The sequence below is a fragment of the Macaca mulatta genome, chromosome 9 (assembly GCF_049350105.2).
Source record: "Macaca mulatta isolate MMU2019108-1 chromosome 9, T2T-MMU8v2.0, whole genome shotgun sequence".
Lineage (NCBI taxonomy): Eukaryota > Metazoa > Chordata > Mammalia > Primates > Cercopithecidae > Macaca > Macaca mulatta.
In genome coordinates this window covers 60,025,350-60,040,181 of record NC_133414.1, presented here as the reverse complement: position 1 = coordinate 60,040,181, position 14,832 = coordinate 60,025,350, and the positions used below count along the sequence as shown (strand labels likewise).

Sequence of the window (14,832 nt, the reverse complement as noted above, 5' to 3'; positions counted from 1 at the left end):
GGAAGACCAAGTGAAACCATTCCCATTAAGGCATTGCCCCAGCACCCGATTCACGAATGTCAGTGACCACTGCTATTGTTACTATAGATAAGGAAGCAGAAGCAGCCACATGAAGGAGACCCAGGTCAGGTCACACGGCCACCGAGCCCCGTCACTCTGAGCCAATGCCTGGTCTCTTTGGCACTGTTCTAAACTTAGGGTCTGAGCCTATCCCATCTCCAAGCAAGAAAAGTGCATGTTAGGTCTATTCTGCGTGTGTCTATCAGGAGAGGTCTTTGTAGAGTTCCAGTAAGGGGTAGCAGCAGCTAGCAGGTGGGCCCTGGTTGGGAGTGGGTCCCTGGAGGAAGAGGAGGAGACAGGGCCCTCATCTCCTTCCTTCTAAGGGAATGAGGAGGTGTGGGTGGCATGGAAAGAGTGTGCAGCCCACTAGTGTGAGCCCTAGGGCATTCCCCAAACGGACCATCCCCTTCAGGAACCCCAGGCCAGTGGGTGCAAAGGCTCTGTGACATCTCTGAACCCCAGGCACTTCCAGAGGTTTCTGGGCCCTATGGGATCTTCCATCTGGGAGACTCATCTGTGGACCAGGCCCTGCAGCGACTGAACTGACCATCAAGGCAGCCAGGCTGGAGAAAGCAGCCCCATCTATCATTTGGGTTGGTGGAAGGGCCTGAGGACCTGATAGTGAGTTGGCAACAAAGGTCCTTGGCTGTGATGCCAAGGACAAGAAGTGAGGACTAGAACTGGGGTCAGACGGACTCCTACAGCCCAGGAATGCAAACATTCCTATGAGGCTTCCAGACCGGAGTTTGGAAACCAATTTGCATGCATGAGCAAACAAGCCTCACGTCCCACCACATGATGTCCTAGGCCTCATTTTACAAATTAGTAAATTCAGGCTCAGAGAAGACCAGGGATCCATACAAGGTTCTGTGGGGCACCAAATGTCTGAAATGGGAACTTGGACTCTGACTGCAGACTGTTGACTCAGTCCTGGAGCCTGGGGCAGTGCTTGGCAGACTGAGGAAGGATGTCTGAAGAGGAGCACTGGTTCTGAAAGTGGACCTGTGACCCGCTCTGGCTGGGCAACAGCCTTGGGTCTGGAGCAGCATAACCTCTCGGAATTTCATTTGTCAAGGGAAAGTGACACATGTAAAATGGCATCTTGACATGGCTGTACTAAGAGCAGCTAGAGAAGTGGCAGGGTCATGTGGTGTCCTTGGTAACCTCCCACCTCAACCTGCCAGTCTCAATTTACTCTCCCAGTTGGTGGAAAGCAGAAGGGACCTGTTAGATGTGTAGGCCACCCTTGGAGGAGGCAACGCCTGCTTTGGTCATTGTATATTGCTAAATATCCAACTCTCATTGCAAAACGAAGAAGAAATTCAACCTGCCACCCTTGACTTGCTTCGTCTTTGCCAAAACTGGGTTGTGCCAGAGATTTGAGGCTAGAAAGTGCTTTTCTTGCACTTCTGCTACAGGTAACATTGTGCTGATTTTACAGCTGTGTGCGCTGCTGGTACTTTTTAGCTTCCCATATAATTTAACTGATCATCCTGGTAAAACCTTTGCTGCATGAACACAGGAACAAAGGAATATACTCAGCCCTCATGGGAGACAGAGTCAGTGACCCGGATAAGACTTGGCCTTTCAGCTGTTCTGGACTACATTGGCAAAGGCCTTCCAGATAGTTTTCTTAGCTCTGCTGCCTGCTCACTCATTCACAAGCTTAGGACCATTTGAAAATCCTCCACAGACTTCTTTGTCCATACCTTGGCTCTATCAGGTCTTACTTTGTACTGAATCGGAAGAATAATACAATCCAATTATATTTTTTATTTACCTCGTAAAAAGGCGGGCGTTCAAACAATTCTAAAGTTGATCCAGATTCCTGTGGACACTAAGCTATGTGGAAAGCCTACTCAACTAATCCTGGATTCTACCAATTGCCACTGAAAGAATCTTAGAAATCCAGATTTTCTCAAACAAGTGCGTTCTGCTATCAACTGGCAGGCTGGGGCTTTTCCTCTTTCATTATCCAATTGTTAGAACCTGGGTCAGAGATGGAAGAATACGGCATGGTTTTGTAATGGACCTTATATAGAGCAAATATATCCCTAAACTAAGAACACCAAGCAAAAGCAAACCCCCCTCTTCTAAGGTGTTTAGCAGATTTCCATGTGTTACGTTTTCAGTCTAGATTTCTAAAAGTAATTTTGAATATTTGCTCCTTCCACAAGCATTTTACAGCTAAAAGCAGTCAGCTACATGCTTGAATTGCCACTGAAAGAGAGTTCACTCTAGACAAAAGAGGTTTTCAGATGTGACTGAGAGAGCAGGGAAAGGATAAGAAAGAGGAAAAATCGTGGTTACAGACAGTGCACCCATCCAATCAGAAACATAGGCCTAAAGCCCCTGGGGCAGAGTTTACATGAAACCTGCAGCACTGTCTTCCCCCCGGCACAACTGGGGAAGGAGTATGGATATGGAATGCAGTGTTTTTCCCGAAGTGTACGGAAATGTGAAGCTACAGGCCTGACAGGATGTCTAGATAGAAACAGCTTCTAAACAACCTCATTGGTGACCCCAATAGATGGAGGTGATTGTGAGCTGATGCCAAGGGCTCTGCAGGCTGGCTGGATTCAGCAACCTGGATGAGTTCCCAGGAAACGGAAAGACATGGCCCCAGTTTCCTAGAAGGTTCCAGAAGGAGGGGATTGGAATGAGGGAGAGACTAGGAACTGAACAGATGTCTATAAAATTGACCACAAGGAAAACATCTTAGAACTGACCACTGATATACAAGATTAAAATCTCAGTCCATGCCTTCTACTTTCATTGAACATTCAATGAGCGAAAAACAGGCTGAAGAACTGTTCAGAGTAAAAGAGGTTAAAAAGACTTACCAACTAAATGAAATGTATGATCCTAGATCCTTGATGTGAGATCAGGAAAAAAATGCTAAAAAGGACATTATTGGTTTGACTGGCAAATGGACTATATTGTATACTACATACAATACATTTCCTGGCATGATTATGAAAGAGAATGCCTTTACACTTGTTCTTAGGTGATCCACACTGAAGTGTCTGGTGTTAATAGAATGTAAATTACTCTTAAATGGTTCAGCAAAAGTAACAATAAGTTTATCTATAATATGTATTGTATAATATATATATGGAAAGAGAGACAGAGACACAGGGAGAAAGAGGCAAATGGGAAGAGTCGGTAGATCTAGATAAAGAGCATATGGAATTCATTGTACTATTCTCGCAACGTCTGTAAGTTTTCATTTTTTTTCAAAGTAAAACCTAAAAGTAAAAGCTTTTTAGATATCTCAATGTTTTTACATGTATGCTGCTCATAAGCATCATATAATTATTGATCAATATCAATAATTGATCAATATCATACATTGATATCAATTATTGATCAATATCATACATATTACATTATTTCATCTGTTGTAAGGTACTATTAATTTTAAAGTGCTTCCTCCCCATGTCAAAGATGTTACAGTAAATACAGTTCTGATGTTTTATGAATCCAAGCAGAAGACTTAGGCTTCGGGAAATTCCCATTCTGCATTCTTAATAACTTAGAAACAAGGGAATAAGACCTCTGTAAGTCCTCTACAGAGACACAAAGATTCCCAGCTTGGAGCAAGTCTAGACTAAAAGTGTTACAGAAGCAATGGATTGTAACCGAAGTCTAGGATGAGCTAGTCTGACACAGGTGGCAGTTTGATGTCCATGGAAGTAAAGGCATCAAGCTCTATCAGCATGCGACTGCTGTGAGGCTCTGACTCACTTCCCAGCACTTGGCGTGAGAGCCCATCACCCCACAGGAGAATCTGAATGGCATTCAGTTCCATATTCACAGAAGAGGCAAACTGGTTTCACAAATACCCATAGTCACATTAAACTAATGTTGTTAGTTTGAGTTTTATTGCCGTTTGTAATTGTGTTTAATTTACACATTTGGTTTTTGTTTTGCACTTGTAAAGTAACTATAAGCTTAGCTGTTTGTGTTTGTGCTGCTTTATTTCCACATCAATAACTGAAGTCAAGGCAGGCTCCATAGGAATGTTTCTTGGCCTTTCAAAATAATAGTAGTCAAGTTTGCCAAACATTGCTTTAGGAAATTCTCACTCTCTTTTCCCAAGACTGATGGCACCCCGGCTCAGTAGTCCTTGAGGGTGTGCTTGGAAGGGCTGCAGCAAGTCCAGCAGCAGACGGTACATAAATCATCAGGAGTCAGGAGCCATTTGTGAGCCTCTTCACAGGATCCTTGTGCTTGGCCCAGTCTAGGTGTCAGCATGGCCCAGTGCAGAGCGGCAGGTAACACCCCCCCACACACACACACACACAAATGTACACACACACGTGCACACATGGGCTCTGGCTCCTGGTACACAGGCTGTGAGCTGTAGACCCGACATTTTCATGAATCTCCTTACTCTGTCTTTTCTACAGCTCAGCACATCCCCTTTGTCCCTGTACCCGGCTCATTTTTCTGTGGGACCTTCTGGTCAGACCTGGTCACAGGGAGGGAAGCATTTGAGGCTGAAAGTAGCACCACATGCCCACACACCTGACTCCTTCTGCAAAACCCTCTGACAGGGGCCCACATCACCCTCTGTGCTCAGGCCAGAGACCACCCTGTGTTTGCCAAAAGTTAGTTGCTTGCTCCCATATGCATTTATGCTGTTACCAGCATTTACATCAACAAATGTGGACAGACTGCTCACCATGTGCTTGTGCCCCTAAGGACCCCGCCTGGGAAGGCTCCCTTACCTGGAACATGGACCTTCCTGAGCCTTTGTGGCTGCTGTCTTCCTGTCTCTGTCTCCTGCTCTTCAGAATCTATATTCAGTTTTTCAGGTTGCCATAATCCACAGGCCAGGTGGCTTAAACTATAAAAAATGTATTGTCTCACAGTTTTGCGACACAGTCAGAGATCAAGGCCTCACTGGGTTGGTTTCTTCTGAGTCTCTTTTTTCCACTTGCAGATGCCGTCTTCTTCCCTGTGTCTTCATGCAGTCTTCCCTCTATATGTGCCTGGGTCCTAATCTCCTCTTCTTATAAAGACTCTGGTCATATTGGTTTAGGCCCCCTGATATGAATTTACCTCTTTAAAAGCCTTAACTCCAAATACAGTCACATTTTGAGGTGCCAGAGATTAGGATTCAACATATGAATTTTTTCTTTTCTTTTCTTTTTTTTTTTTTTTTTTTTTTTTTGAGACAGAGTCTCACTCAGCTGCCCAGGCTGGAGTGCAGTGGTGCGATCTCAACTCACAGAAAACTCCGCCTCCCAGGTTCAAGTGATTCTCCCACCTCAGCCTCCTGAGTAGCTGGGACTACAGGCACCCACCACCATGCCCAGCTAATTTTTGTATTTTTAGTAGAGATGGGGTTTCAACATGTTGGCCGGGCTAGTCTCGAACTCCTGACCTCAAGTGATCTGCCCACCTCAGCCTCCCAAAGTGCTGGGATTATAGGCTTGAGCCACCATGCCCAGCCCTCAACATACAAATTTTGGGAGGACACAATTTAACCTATTACTGAGCACCACAGAAACTGTCATGAAAAGTCTGTCAGGACTCCACCATCTTTGACATAACCCTCATTTTTCCCCACAATCCCCCTTCCAGGACCCCATTGTGATGTCACATTTCAGGTCAAAGCATTACATGTTATTCTTAACATCTGCCACTTCTCTCTTCCCACCTCTATCTGCCTTTCATCTTTCCTTCATTGTACTTCAGCTTCCACTTCTTCCTGTATGGTCCTGTTGATGCCGTCTTATTCCCGTCCCCAGACTCATTATCTTTACCCTCTCTCAACTGAGTTCCCACCCTGGTTCTCTCTCAAGATCTTCCTCTCATGGCTTTCAACCTTGGTAAACAATGAGGACACATCTCAAAAAGAACGATGTAATTTAATTGCCTTGAGTTGGCTGGGCTATCATTTATTATAAAGTGCTCTTACAATTAAAGCTAATTTAATTCTGAAGAACTAAGGATTAAGAAGTCAAGAGCTGGGGTTCTCACAATATGTCTTGCAGACTACAAGTGTGAACTGAGGAAGTCCCCAAAGTCACTTCTTACTAAGGTAATATTTTGTTTGTTTGTTTTTTAGAGAGAGGGTCTTGCTCTGTCACCCAGGCTGGAGTGCAGTGTTGCAATCATAGCTCACTACAGCCTCTACCGCTTTGGTACTGGCCATCCTCCCACCTCAGCCTCCCCAGTAGCTAAGAGTATAGGTGCACACAAAGTAATGCTTGATTAAATGTTTTATTGCCTTTTTATTCTAAAAGCTGTACTTGATCAATATAGAAAATACAAAATAATAAAAACTACAGAAGAAATAAAATGTATCAACAATTACCAACTAGAAATAATCACTTAGACATTTCATCACTCTTGCAATATTTCCTTTCCATTAATAGCTGTTTATCTAGTGGATGGAATATTTTCCACGTTATTTCCTAATTAGTCATGTCTAATATAAAAGGAAGTTCTTGAACTCCATCTTATATATCGATCCTTTGATTATCTTTTCAATAATTTTAGTTAATTCATTTGTACTTTCGAAGTGTATTGTCTTTTTCTGAAAATTATTTTCTGTCTACTGTATATAACATTTTGTTTCATATCTTATGCATTGGTTGTAACTTCCAGAACAATGTCAAATAAAAATTGTAATACATGACATTTTTTATCTGATTTTAATGGAAGTACATGTAGATATTTTGCTCAAGATATCCCTTGAGATATTCTATATTATCTGAAAAAAATCTTATTCTTAGTTTCTAAGGAACTTATTACAGGAATGGTTGTTATAGTTATTATATGTCTTTTAAATTGAGATGCAATTCACATACTACAATTCACTGGTTTATGGCATATTCACAAAGTTGTGTAACCATTGCCACTAATTCCAGAATGTTTTCATCACCCTAAGAAGAAATCCCATACCTGTTAGCAGTCACTCCCGTTCCTCCCCTTCTCCTGAATCCCTGGCAACCACTAATCTGCTTTTTGTCTCTATAAATTTGCCTATTTGAATATTTCATTGGCATAGAATTATATGTTATGTTGCGTTTCGTGTCTGGCTTCTTTCACTTCATAGGTTTTCAAGGTTCATCTGTATATAACACGGGATCAGTTCTTCATTTTATGGCTGAATTATATTCCATTGTATGGATATACTATATTTTGTTTATTCTTTCATCATTTGAAAAACATGTAAGTTGTTTTTACTTTCTGTATTAGGTTAATTAGGTGTATTATGAATAATGTTGCTGTGAATATTCATGTACAAATTTTTATGTGGACGTATGTTTTCAATTCTCAGAATTTACACCCATGTTTTCTCTAAGAGTTTTACAGTTTTGACTATAAAACTCTTTGACTATAGTTTTGACTATGATTGTGCAGTGGCACAATCATGGCTCACTGTAGCCTCAATCTCCAAGGCTCAAGTCGTCTTCCACCTCATCCTAAGTAGCTGGGACTACAGATGCGCACCACCATGCCTAGCTAATTTTTGTATTTTTTGGTTTTTGTAGAGATGGGATTTTGCCATTTTGCCCAGGCTTGTCTCAAACTGCTAGGCTCAAGCGATCCACCTGCCTTGGCCTCCCAAAGTGCTGGGATTACAGGCATGAGCCCACCACACCAGGCCAGTCATGGTGAATTACTGTTTTTGTAGTCTGTTAAATTAGATTAGTTATTATTTTGTGTTAATAAGTGAGATCAACATATTGCCTGCCTTTTTAGTGCCATCTTTTTCAGGCTTTGTTATGAGGTTTATGTAGGTTTTATAACATGAGCTCCATCTTCTATGGTTTGGGAAAATAAAGGGTTTAAAATGGTTCATAATTTAAAAAGTTTGAGATCTCCTGACACCTCTGGAAAGATTTCCCTTACTCTTGTCAGTGAAGTCCCAGGTATCTGCAAAATTATGTGTCTAAACCACAAATGAACATTTAACTCAGTTGAGTTTCAGTTATAATTTAAGAACAAGTCACTACCTTAAGAATAATGTTATTCTCTTCTTCCCCATCCATGTCAGCTGAAGTTACCCTTTACATTAATAGTTTGCTTACCCGAAGTTGCTGTCATATTTCATTTCTCCTGAACACTCATCATGTTTCCCTTGATCTGCAGCTGCTGCTACTTAATCTAAAGAAAATGCAGCCTGTGCAGTTGACATATTTGCTTTCCTAAATACCTTGCATCTGTCCTTACACTGAAGTTTGCATCTCTGTGTGATGATTAGAACATAGGCTTGGAGCCAGGCTGGTGTACACCAGCCATATGACCTTTGTAGGGTCTTTGCTTACTCACCAACAAAACACGGACAATAATAGGATCCACCTCATTGGACTGTGGAGAGCACTACATGATTTAATATTCATAAAGAGTTTAAAAGGATGCTTTGCCCTTAGAATACAGAATTTAGCACTTAAAAACACTTGTTTCTTAAATTCTGAAATTTCAGAGCTTAGATATCATGCCTCATTTCAATTCTCTCTCATACTGATTTTTTTAAGATAAAACTATTCTCCTCCTTAGTACTCACTATTTCTGGCTTAGCAGCCTCTCCTTCCCTTGCAGTGTCCTTTGGACTCTACCTGCCTATGAAGCCCCCGCAAATACCAGATAGCTCTTCCGAGAAGAGTTTCATAAAGCTGGGGCTCTTTTTACTTCCTGCTGAGCCTCAAGCTCCTTTGACACCAAATTTAAAAGGTTTGTGGCCTCTGCTGCACCTTTAAAAGGCTGATATCATCCCCACCGCTGATGCCCTTTCTAAGATGACCTCATGGCTTCCGGCTGCACTTGCACCAGCAGAAGGAATGCATCCCACATGAAGCTCATGCAAAGCACCATGGCCACAGCTCACCACACACAGGTGGACGACCACTCTTCTCAGCTCCATACCCTTATGACTAGCCCCCTTCTGAATGTTTGTCTCAAACTCAGCTTAGTCAAAAGTGGGTTTACCAGCATCCCAAGCAAACCTTCTCCTTCTCCATTGTCTGCAAATGGCTCCAACATTTTGTCACCCAGAAAAAAACCCTAGAGGTCATTCCGAATTCCTTCCTTTCACCATCCTCATCACACACTAGCCACACTTTATGGTTCAGTCTTCTAAATTTCCCCTGAATTCACCCTGCCACCGACACTTTAGCTGAACCCTTTGTCACCAACCATGCTGGCTCTCATCCACTTTTGACCCTTTTCGCCACAGTGATCTTCACAAATGCAAATCCGACTTCAGATTTCTCCAGGGCTCCTTGTAGTTTTCAGGGTGGATGGTCAAGTTCCCTAATTTTGACTCCAAAGCTTTATGTGACTAACTGCCCATCTGCATGCAACAAGGAGCTCAGAGCCACCCTTTTCAAGGGTCGGTTTCTCCATGTCAGCTCAGCCCCTTCTCTCCTGTTTGGCTCCTCACCTTAGATTTCCCCATTTTTCCACCTTATCTGTCTCTTCCTTTCTGTTGGATCATTTCCATTGGCATACACTTGCTCTCTCCCCCATCTTTGTCCAGCTACAGCCATTGTTGCTTTCCTTTCTAAACAGACTTGCCTGCAGAGATGTCCAATGCTTACCTCCAGCAGTTTATTTTGTGTCTGCTGCTGACCAGTGCCTGTCTGACCTCTGCCCTTCTCAGCTGCTGAGACTGCTCTCATCAGAACTGTCAGCAAACTCATGCGTCAAATGAAATATACTGTGTCCTCAGCTCACTCCAACTCTCCCTAGCATTCGACACTGCTTACCCTCCTGAAAATTATCTTTTCTTATTTTTGTTGACTTTGAAGAAAATTCCTAAGAAATGCTCTCACTCCATTCCTCCCTACTTCACAGGGCACACCCTAACTCTACCCCTGCACCCTAGTTAGTGTCATCCATCCACTGTTGTGGTTTTTCAGTATGGTACCATTTATTTGCAGTTAACTTTATCATTTATGTTTCCAATCTAGAGTTATCTTCTAAATAACATGAACTTCCCACTCAACATCTCTGCTCAGATGTGCCATTAGCATTTAGAACTGACTATGTCTCAACTCACCTCTGTCACTTGCCTCCCATCACTTATGCCTGTATGTCTACAAGCAGACACATGCTGATATGCATGTCCAACACAGACATGCATGCTCACACACAAACACGCTCACACACACACTCATACTGAAATCACCCTCCAAATTTCCCCATATCAGTTAATGCACAACCACCCACATTTGCTCCTCCTAGGAACCTGGGAATCCACCATGACAAACCGCTTTCTTCTACCCTGACATGCACCCTTCCCCAAGGCCTTTGGATTCTATTCCCCAAATAAGTCTTGAAGGCATCCACTCTTCTCCCTCTTGGCTTGGGACAGCCTGGTCCAAGTCACCACCATTCCTGGCCTGGACTTCCTCAACAGCCTCCTAATTGATCTCTCCACTTCTCATTTTCTTCTTTTGCTGCTATCCCAATCTATATCCCACACACCATGGAGTGAGATTTTTAAAACATAAATCTGACCATGTCACTTCTTAAAACCATCCACACTTAGAATGAGGCATATGCTACAGCAGCATGATGGGGAAAAGACCCTCTGAAAAAGAGATATTTAAGCTGCAACCTCAAAGATGAGCAAGGGGGCAGCCAGAAAAGAGACAGACAAGGGTGCATTCCACTTAGGGGAGACAGTAAGGGCAAAGGACCTGAAGCACGAACACCTGAATCTTTTAAGGAAAGAAAGGGGCCCATGTGGTTGGAGCACAGTGAGTGAGGCACAGAATGCTAAGAGATGGTGTGGAGAAAGTAGCAAAGGCCCAGCCACACAGGACACTTTAGGTCATGAAATGGAAACTTTCATAATTATTTTATATGCATGCCTTCAGGCTATAAGCTCCACGGAGCAGCATCCATGTTTGCCTTGTTCCCTTTGTTCACTTATTCCCCATGTCCACTTCAGTGCCTGGCACATCTTTATAAACTATATGAGAGACAAATAACCCCAGCATTCCAGCCAGATCAAGTGGCTAGCAGTTCCCCAAATGTATCATGTCTGTTTTTTTCTCCTCGTGGCCTTGTTCTTGTCTAGCTCAGTGGTTCTCAACCTGGGGTGATTTTGTCCCTAGGGAATATCTGTTAATGTCTGAAGACATTTGTGATTGTCACAACTGTGGGGCAGGGAATGCTGCTGGCTTCGGATGGGTAGAGGCCAGGGAGGCCAGTAAACATCTTGCAGCAGACAGGACAGCCCCCGCAACAAATAATTAGCATGCAGGATCAACAGTGCTGATTGAGGAACCCTGGTCTAGCCTTTCCTTTAAGCCCCTGGGAGCATCATCTTTTTTGGAAAGTTCTTTCTCCTGATCAAACAGCTTGAACTTGGGGCCCCTCATCTAGGCTCCCCAAACCTCCTTGATGGCATTCATCCCTTTGCCTTGCAATTGCCCATTCTAACTGTCTCTCACTGGAAGCAACAGAGGCTGGAGCATGTCTTCCATCAGCATGTCAAACATACAGTGGACCACAATTAATTTTTCTTGAATGAATGCAGACCCCCGAGACACGGAGAAGGGTGAAGATGAATTTCGTGGCAACTCTTAAAAATGTGTAGTTGACATAGATGAACTCATAGGTAGGAAGGACATCCCCAGCCTCCTGCTCTACCTTGAGAAGCTGCCTGTCTCCAGGTGTTTGTGCTAGTTTGTAACCTATGGAAATGGCAACTTCCCACGTGTCCAATATGACAGCATGTTCACTCAATTATTCACTGCATTCAATTTTGAGTTATTCAAGTTTAATCCCAATAACATAAGACATAGAACTAGGGCATATGACAGATTCATAACAGTGAAAAAAATAGGGCTGAAGAGTCATTTGCAGTTGGCTGTCCTGTGACCCACATCTACTTAGCAAGTGTGGACCTGCCTGATGCACCGGCAAAAATAGAAATCCCTCTGGCCATGCGTTTGTGGGTTTCAGATGTTGTGCCCGCCATCAGAAACACTCAAAGCCCTCTTGTTTGGGTTTGGATTTTGAAATGGACCCTGGTGGAGATGCTGTGCCCAGAACAGGAAGGGGGCTCCTTCCAGGCTCCTGGCCCTCGCTGCTCTACACCCCATGCCTTTCCTTCCTCCGGATCCTGGTCCTCTCTCACTGCCCTAGTGGCTCTGATACTGCTGGCTGGGGAAGGAGCAGTCCCAGGCACTGGAGGTGAGGGCAGGGGTGAGTATCTCCCCTCCAGCTCACTGCTTCTCCTGCTGCTGTGCTGGGAGCACCTCACCCTGGGGTCGGGAACATTCACTGTTGTCTGAAGGACTCTGCTCCTCCTCCAGCTGTTGGTCATGTGCTTGGCCTTGAGCTCGCCTTCTCTCCAGCATCTCCTCAAAAAAGATCTGGCAGCTGAAGCCCTCCCGGATGCCATGCTGGGCGTGCTCCAGCAGAACGTCCAGGGAGGGGAAGACCCGGCAGCAGGCCACGCAGCGCAGCCCGTAGTTGGTGGTGACCAGCCAGTCCGGGGGCGACCGCAACTCCTGCAGGCAGCATTCCAGCAGCTCTGTGTCCTCGGGCTCGGGGCTGCAGTTGCTCTTGCAGGCTTCCAGGTCCCAGCGCAGATCGGTGTTGGAAGCCATCTCGAAGGAGGAGCCATTCCGCCTCTGCCTCTTGATGAACTGGGCTTCATGGATGCGGGGCTTCCGGCTGACCGGCTCGAAGCCGGTCTCGGTCTCCCAGGCCACCGCCACACCCTGCACGGTCTGCACGTGCGTGTAGAAGGCACACACACTCTGCGGAGCAGCGCTGTCCTCGTCGTACATGCAGGAGCAGCACGACTGGTACTGGGAGTAGGACTGGTACTCGGAGGACTCTGAGGATGGGGAGCTGCTCCACACCAGCATCCCCTGGGCCCTGGCAGAGAAGTAGAGGCCCTCCTCCCGGGGAATGGCAGGCCGTGGCCGTGGGGATGACCCTTCTCTCTGTATAGTCCCTGAGAAGCAGAAGGACATTGTCATCAGTGCCCCCCAAGGGATCAATGCCACATCTACCTTCAGGAGCCGCAGACTCTGAAAGGGTACAGGCTCTGGGAGCTCTTGGGCCAACACCACCCCCTCTGCCCATATCCTGATAAAATGAAGATGGTGATAATACCTACCTCATAGGGTGCGGTAATGATTGAATAATGTATGAATGCAATCACCAAATCCTTGACTCAACTGAGAAAGACCATTAAATGGTGAATAACAGTTATATACACATTAGGGATATGATGATAAGGATCAAATAATGTATTAATCACCAAGCAAAAGACCATCCGCTGGGGAATAGGTAAGCAGACTGAGGTGCATCCATATGATGCAACCTGCTAAATCCATGAACCACTGAGACATGCAACAATACAGATGAATCCTGAATGCATTATGCTAAATAAAAGAAGCCAATTAAAAAGGCTGTGTAGTCATGAAAGAATGTGAACAAAAAGAAAAAAAGAGGCCACGTAGTATATGATTTTATTCAGATGACATTCTAGAAAAGGCAAATTTTTAGGAACAGAGAACAGCTCAGTGGTTGCCCAGAGCTGGGGATGGGTCGAGGGGGAGACTGACCATAATAAGGCACAAGGGGACTTTTAGGAGTTCTGAAAATCTTCTTTATCATGATTGTGTTGATGGTTCCACAAATGTACATGTGTCAAACTTCTTTAAATTGTGCATTTAAAATTGCTGGAGTCTGTGTGCATAAAAGACACTTCAATAAAGCCCATTTAAAAAACAATGTTTTTTAAATGTGGCCAAGCCACCCAGACCCACCGTCCTCTTCAACATTTGTCACCTGTCTTCACCTTCCCCAGAGGGGCCCATCTCACCATCTCCTTCAACACTTACTGTGTCCCTCTCGCCATGGAAGTGCTTGCCAAGTGTTAGCTCCTTTAATATTCAAAACAACCCTAAGAAATTATATTGTTAGGATTTCCATTCAACAGAGTAGGAAACAGAGGCACGGAGTTTGAATGAGTGGTGGAGCCATTGGGCCCCCAGAGTTGGTGTGACACTTAGATGCTGCCCACAGACACATCCCAGTGGTCTTCAAATTGATGATCTAGATTAACTTTCATCATTTTGTTATAAAGGAATTTTTTATTTCACTGCTGAATTTGACGTGTTATTTTCTCAAATACACATTAAAATAAATACATAATTATAAATATTTTACATTTTCATCCTCATATCCCCTGAAAACACCTTATATACTCACAACAGCCTCAGTCATACCAAGTGTGCCATAAATATCAATTTCCTTTCCCTCCACATCTACGTTTATGGTCAACACAACCATTTGATAACAGTATCAGGAGGCGACCTGGCACTGTCCCTTCCCATCAGGGCTTCCTTCCCAGGGAGCACAGCTGGCTGACCTTCCAGGCCTTTCTTTTGACCTACCTGGCCAGAACACTTCCACACTCTCCTCAGTGGACTCAGGGCTGGTCAAGTTGAGAGTGGTCCCATCGGTGGGTGACTGTTCTCCCCTGTGGTCCGTGAAGTGGCGTTTCATGATTTGAAATGAGTGCCCAGGGTCTCAGTGCTCCAGCTGTTCAATGAGAGTTGGCTGGGGCTGTACTGAAGCCCTCCAGCTGGCCCCAGCCAGAGTGGACACTGAGCTCCCCATGGTCGCTAAGATCCTAGCTTTACTGTGTGACCTCATCGATGGCACTGGTCTGTTCTGTGACCCATGGCAAGGGCAGAGGCTGCGCCTGGATACCAGGAGAGACTTCCCAACATGTTCTCATTTCCCCATGGGACCTTTTCTGTCTTGTGTATTATC

At 44.5% G+C, this 14,832-nt stretch overlaps 1 protein-coding gene across 1 annotated transcript; it reads right to left on the bottom strand.

Moving 5' to 3' along the window:
- Positions 1–11,795: 11,795 nt before the first annotated feature.
- On the bottom strand, positions 11,796–14,577 carry FAM170B (family with sequence similarity 170 member B). The gene is made up of 2 exons (XM_015147001.3): positions 14,451–14,577; positions 11,796–13,000 (listed from the first exon to the last, which is right to left on the bottom strand). Exons 1-2 carry the CDS (start codon positions 14,560–14,562, stop codon positions 12,261–12,263), a joined length of 852 nt encoding a protein of 283 aa, XP_015002487.1. The 5' UTR covers positions 14,563–14,577; the 3' UTR covers positions 11,796–12,260.
- Positions 14,578–14,832: the final 255 nt, after the last annotated feature.

Coding starts and splice junctions, on each gene's coding strand:
- FAM170B (XM_015147001.3), bottom strand. CDS start 14,562: ATGAAACGCCACTTCACGGACCACAGGGGAGAACAGTCACCCACCGAT. Junction 13,001..14,450: donor TGTGGAAGTGTTCTGGCCAG/GTAGGTCAAAAG, acceptor TCTGCTTCTCAG/GGACTATACAGAGAGAAGGG.